Raw genomic sequence first — 7,066 nt, 5'->3', positions numbered from 1 at the left:
ATTCCTTGTTTTGCAACATGCATATATATGTTTATCCCACTTTTCATCTAATGGGACAGAATCGAATTCAACAAACGGCTTAAATTTACAGATGCAACATTAAAAAAAGAAAAAAACTTTACAAACATATATATCATAGTTTCAAATGTTACAATTAAAATATCGAGCATAAAAAACGTAGAATTCTTACAGACGTACTCAAATTACAAAGCCTAGTAAGGTCCACTAAAAAGCTAAAAAAAAACCAAAACAACGTACAATTATATTATTATGCCTATCTCAGATGCTATTATGTCACGTCGTATTTTATATCCCCGTAAATAAAAATAATCAATCGTCTTTGGGTGTCTTAGTAGATATTTACTTTATCATTATCTCTTTAGAATAAATGGACCTCTTCAAAACAACTCGAAGTTCAGTATAGCTTTTAACTGCCCGCTGGGGAGCTACATGTATATGAAAGACAAATATCAATGTATTATTTATTTTTAAAAAAAAAAAGGAAGGGGTTCCTATAAAACATTATGAATGAATTTACATTTTTAGATTTAATATATCATTTCGTATTGTAAGACATGTTTCCAGTTCATTTCCTTGTTTTGCAACATGTTTATCCCACTTATCATCTAATGGTTCGGAATTAAATGTAACAAAAGTTTCCTGCTCAGTACTTGACATGCCAAATGGAATAAGGCACTCTATGTAGAGTGTAATGAAAATAAAATGTCAAAAGTACACTCTTATGTTAAACAAAACGAGACTATACAAATGTGCAAATCACACTTTCACACGTAACAATTATAATATTGAGCAGTTACATTATAGAAAATAAATGTACATCTCTGCGGCAATCATAATTCTTATTTTACCCTATGACTTCCGAGTGAACGCAGTTTGTTTCATATATATGGTCTTTGTTGGAAGGCTCTGTTGCACATATTGTCCGGAAAGTCCTTGTTTGTATGTAATATTCTCATGAGAAGTGTTCTTGAGGAATGCTCTCATAAACTATTTACGATTAATCATGAGATGAATATTTACTGTCGTTGTTGTATTCTCCATCAGGAAGACTTTTATCACTGCGTAAAAGGTAACAAGGGTGCGTTATTAGGGTATATCAATACCATATACATCTCTCTCTCTCTCTCTCTCTCTCTCTCTCTCTCTCTCTCTCTCTCTCTCTCTCCTGTACCTAGTGGGTTTCATGGTGTCGTTGTACAATACATGTATATTCCAAAAGCAATCAATGTAAGTTCAGCAACGCAGATTCCAACGATCAAATAAACTTAAATTTAAAAAAAACAAAACTACATATTTAGTAAAACTAATTGTATAATACATTTATGCAAAATTGAATGAGATTTCGAATTAAGATACAGGCATGCAAAAAATGAAAAAACAAAATTATTTGAAAATTTAAAACATCAGATATTAAAGGATCAATCAATTCCTAAAGAATCGGATATTTTAACAAACATAAGCGTACTGTCTGCTTAATTCGTTGAATAGCACAATTGAGCGAATAAGGTAGATGATTTTGCAATAAAAACTTTTTTTTTAAATTAAAGAACTTTTTAAGGTATAGATTTTATTTTATTTAGTTTCAACAAGAGCGGCACATTAAATACATTTTATGTAAATATACAGGTACCTGCTGAAAAAGAAGTGTTCTGGTCATTGTCTGACAGTGTTTGAACAAAGGTTGAGATTTTCTGTGTCGCATCATTCGTTAAAAACCACGCATCGTGTGTAGTTCTTCCTGTGTGTGCTAAAATATTACCAAATTCATTGTAAACTATCTACCAATTAATACTTGTAATAATACGTTAATATTGTTTAATCTGTTTATCAATGAAACCGGATATAAAATTTTATAAGATATTCGGCGAAGTGTGTCGGATAATGTGCTTTTATTCTTGAATATGGTATATATCCACAGTCCATCTTTCAGCTATCATAGTTAAAGAATTAAATGAAAATGGTTTTCACTATTTAATTAATGCTGTCTGGTTTATACTTAAACAACTTAAATTTATTCTTTACAATGTACCATAGGTTTTTGATGCGTATTTTGAAGTCGATGAGACTTTCGCTAACGTTGTTGTCCTCGTAATTAATGTTTTTGTTTTAGTAGTTGAAGTTTTTGTAGACATCAATAGCGGTTTCAATGACGTCGTTGGATTTTCTGGTAGGAATACTACAAAATAGTATCAAGACAATATATCAATATTAAACTAAATTAATTTTTGGTGGAAATTATATGTAACCGCGACGTTAAATAGATTTCCTTACAACTTTATAGCTACCTATCCAGTGAAGATAAAATCCTTTGGCACTATGCACTCTATTCGACACAAAAGATATCGTAATTACGCTTCCAGTAATTGATAGGTTGAAAGGTTTCAAGGTACCGCAACTGTTAAAAGCCAGTTCACAACATGGTACCGTCCGATTTACCTGATAAAAATTAGTAATGCTTTTCTGCATAACTACACGTATAAAATTATTGATTAATTAGTTTAAATTCCTTAATATACGTATAATCATCATCATTAAAACATTATAAAGAGGTATATGTATATCAACGTGATTCGTAAGGCTATCTAAGTAATTCATTTGAACTATTGGTTTTTTTCTTGTCAGTTGTTGTCTGTTTATCGTCAACAATTAAACAATGTAAGCATTTTTTAAATCAACTTGAATGATCTCATTCAAATAAGGAAACATTATATTCACAGTCACTAATTAATAAATTTAATTAATAGGAAGAAAAATAAACATAAAAATACAATGCTTATTAGGCTATTGTGTCCAAAAAATAGCCTTTTTTTCTATACTTTCAGGAAAAGTCGTAAGCTATCCTTAAAAAAATTACCACAAACAAATCTGTTAATCCTAATTAAAAATCATAGCATATTTGTATCCTAAAAATTGTATCTTAGATTTAAAAATAATTTTCAATTTCACGAAATTGTTGAAAATGGTTTATTTCCATATTTTAACACTAATGGCTGTATTTTGATCAAGTACTTTCATCGGTATTGAACTATAGAGAATCAAATAATGTAATTGTCCAAATGACGTTCTTTACCTGTAAAAAATCCTTACATCGTGGCGTGTGATTCTGGTATTCAAAAATTTGCAAAAAATCAAATGTCAAATGCACAATTGATTTTGGATTTCCTGTATTAAAAGTCCATGTGTATGATGCGTTGTGTGTATAGTTTCCAGGAAAACCTGGAGATGTGATTGTACCCCCACTATAATTTCTTGAGGCGTCAATTTCTTTATGGTTGGACAAGCTACCTCCTTCTGTTTTAAATGTATAAACAAATGTCATTGTGGTAAATAATAAACCATTTCATCGATCCGATACAACAACAAGAGGCCCATGGACCACATCGCTTACCTGAGCAACAATGGCTATATGGGTGTACAAAGGATATTGTTCCATATTGCCCCTCGGTAGAAAAACGAAAAAAGAATACCATAAAATTAACTGTATCCAAATTTTACACTTATTTTCCTACACTTAATCTTTGAAATTGTACCCTTATGAAATACCATTTTTACCAAAAATAAGATCCTATGCAAGATATAAAACAAAATTTTTGGTAGGGGTACACTGTTAACTCCAATTCCCTTTATTTTAGTTCTGCCCCCTCACTTTATAAAACGATCAAATTATATATGAGAATATGCATATACATGTATATAGTTACATATTCATCTTCAACTACATTGTACTAGCTAGCTAGTTATTGTATTTTATTTAAAAAATTCCTACATGTGATTATAAACGATTGTTGTTTACCAGGCATGAACTCGTGAGACGTTTTATAACCTTACTCACTTGTGATGAATACACTCGAATGAAAAATGTTATTATGTAATATGTTAAAGAGCTATTACATGTATAATCAATGCATAGGCGTTGGAACTGGGTGGAGGGGTGGTCCCCCGCTTTTTTGACATAGCCGTATTCAAAATCTTTTTCTTTTTTGCTTATCAAGATTTCATATAAGGCCCCCCCCCCCTAGTGAGCCTCAGACTGCAATGTATTGACAGGCATATCGCTCTATTTTACTATGGCCCATTCTTTATTTTTATCTTTATTCAAAATCAATATTAACAAATGGCTACAAATCAAAATGATTTTCGGCTGTAATTTTTTTTATTAAGAGTAGCGACAAAACATTTATATCCGTAACTGTAATGTTTTAAAGTGGTCATTTTTATTTTATTGTGCCTGAAAAACCAACAAAGTTGATGTAGATTCAACGTATAAAGAGGGGGCCCCAAAAAAGTTTTTACAACATACCATCCTTTTAATTTTTCTGTACAAGTATTCATCGTTTAGTGAGACATTTCTAGTGATAAATCGAAATTTCAGCGTCAATCAATCACAGAATTATAAGCAAGATACAGAACTCACAATTCTGCTTGGTTTAAGTCAGTTTTTTGTTCACAATAGTTAATTACATTCAACGTAAGATTTTTAAACTAGGTATTTCCTATTCAGAATGAACAAAAGCATGGCCTCAGTTCTGTGAGCAAAGTTCTGTATCTTGCTTATAATTTGACACAGCTGAATATAGTTTGTTAAGAGAAAACTGTAAACAATTAAAAAAGAAGAAACATGCACTAAAACAAAGAAAGAACACAATATATTTTCCATAATATATTTATACCTATATATTTCTAGCACCAAACACAATCTCCGTTTAGACTAAAAATGCACAGCATCTTAACACTAACCATTACGTAGAGATCGTACCGATCTACCAATAGAATGTATAGCATTTATAATATAATATGTTGTTAGTGCATCAGATTTTGCTCATTTTGCGCAGGTAAACAGTTAACTGTCTGATTTATTGAAGTCTATAATTGATTCGATACGTAAAAATTCCAAAATACAGGCGATATTTCCCCTCAAGTTAAAAAGCATAAACGAAATTCAAAACAACGTAAAACTACGGTCACGAGTGAAATGTACACGCATTAAAAGATTAAACCTAAATTCACTTCACGAAATCGGCACAAATATGTTTAGCATGTTTCAAGTATCCCTTTGCACGTAAACTGTTGCACAACAAGCAAACACATCTTTGTCAGTTTGACCCGTTTGTCATGCGTCAACATTAAAACATAGCTTCTATATACAAAGAACTTTCGTTTTCGATATGGAATACCGAACCCGAAGTTACAAACTGATTGACCTAACTCTTTTTTTTATTTTCGTAAATTACTCAAATTTGAAACAGAATTCGCCAAAAAATTTGCAATTGATATTTTCCTTTCCATAGGAATTATTTTTGCAAAATTATGTTGAATTTGACTCAGTAGTTCTTGAGAAGAAGATTTTTTAAAATGCACCCCCCTTTTCCTACAGTTTCAAGGTTTTCTCCATTTTAAATAAAGATCGGTCTTTCATTTCTGCAATTTATAATCACCTTTCTATAGGATTGCTCTGTGCCAAATTTGGATGAAATTTGCCCAGTGGATTTAGAAAAGAAGTTCAAAATGTGAAAAGTTTACAGACGGACAGACAGACGGGCAGACGGACGACGGTCAAAGTGTGATCAGAATAGCTCATTTGAGCTTTCAGCTCAAGTGAGCTAAAAAAAAAAACCACGTTGAATGCACATGTATAATAACTCAGTTATATTTAATGAACAATATCAATGTTATGTAGTAAAACTTCCGACTCTCTTACCTATAGAAGCAGTCAAATGTAGCTGGTAAACCAAGGCGAAAACGTTTATCATGTTGGACAATGTTATATTTGAAGCACTTGCTTGAAACGCAGATTGGAATTCAGACTATAGCGATACATAATTATTTTGCTTATAAATTGCGTAGGATTTTTTCCGCTTCACAAAAACAACACATCAATTATTTTCATATAAAATAAATATGAATGTATTCCTGGTCATTAAATCTTTTTTGAGAACAAATGAAATGAAAACGTGTGGTTTTATAAAATGTAAAACCATGTTTTCCTTTATTTGTAGTACACTTTGCAATTGATTAGGATGATGACTAATTAAGGAGGCTGAGTTGACGATAAATTATCTGTCAGATTTACCTCAATTTTTTAAGATATGAATTTTAAAGCTCTAGACTATTATCAAGTAATGAAATATTTCATATGAGATTAAATTTTAGAGTATTCTTCTTTATTTATGTACAGAGCTATTCTCAAAATCAGTATACATTTAGTCTAAAAAATGGCACCGACCATTCAATATTCGTAGAAGGGCGATTTCTCATAACCAATGACTATGGACCGTTTTACAAAAATACAATAGCAAGGCACTGGGTTGTTAATATATTCGACATTTGAACATAGATAGTTTCAGGAGAAACATCATCGATTTTTTACCCTATTTGTAACAATAAATTCCAATATTCTTTTCCGTAGAATAACATGACATAACATTCCTAATAATGAATTTACAAAATGCTCAATGTTCACAAATATTTTATACATCTGGAAAAAGGAAAACGTTTATAAAACCATATAATGTTAGCATATTAATGAAATGGACGATATTTCAAAAAGTAACATTTACAACCCTTCAGTGATATTGATCTGACTTGGAGTTGTTGTTCACGATACCTTTCTTTCAGCATGCGGCTTCAACATTATTGGTGCATCTTTGGTGTTGAAAACAAAAAGGACAGGCCAGGGTCGCAGAATAAACAGGACCGGTGTAACGACGAAAAGTGACCCCCCGTAGAATATTGACCGAGGGTCATTTTTGTACGTAGAAAAATGACCCACTTGGATTACATCGTAGACATTATGGTCTAAGGGTCATATTTTTCCGTGTGGGTTGTAGAAAAATGACCCCGTAGAATATTGACTAAATTTTATTACATATTCTATGTTTACTAGTTTTTGGTCTATTCCTTTTCCTTAGGGTGGATACAGGGATGGTGACGATGGTGAAGGGGGGGGGGGTTACATTGCCTGCTTGATATTTAGATTTTTTTGTCGTATAACTTTGTACAAATAACCAGTCTGAGTTCGCTTTTCTGATCACTTGTCATTTCTTAT

The 7,066-nt window shown here is 31.5% G+C and overlaps 1 protein-coding gene across 1 annotated transcript; it reads right to left on the bottom strand.

Moving 5' to 3' along the window:
• Window positions 1–40: 40 nt before the first annotated feature.
• On the bottom strand, window positions 41–5,820 carry LOC128186989 (cubilin-like). Its single transcript, XM_052856988.1, has 7 exons — window positions 5,720–5,820; window positions 3,092–3,312; window positions 2,307–2,457; window positions 2,051–2,197; window positions 1,652–1,768; window positions 1,193–1,285; window positions 41–1,079 (listed from the first exon to the last, which is right to left on the bottom strand). Exons 1-6 carry the CDS (start codon window positions 5,769–5,771, stop codon window positions 1,203–1,205), a joined length of 771 nt encoding a protein of 256 aa, XP_052712948.1. The 5' UTR covers window positions 5,772–5,820; the 3' UTR covers window positions 41–1,079; window positions 1,193–1,202.
• Between the last annotated feature and the right edge of the window lie 1,246 nt (window positions 5,821–7,066).

This window comes from Crassostrea angulata, chromosome 6, assembly GCF_025612915.1.
Source record: "Crassostrea angulata isolate pt1a10 chromosome 6, ASM2561291v2, whole genome shotgun sequence".
Classification (NCBI taxonomy): Eukaryota; Metazoa; Mollusca; class Bivalvia; order Ostreida; family Ostreidae; genus Magallana; species Magallana angulata.
This window is presented reverse-complemented; position numbering and strand designations above follow the sequence as displayed.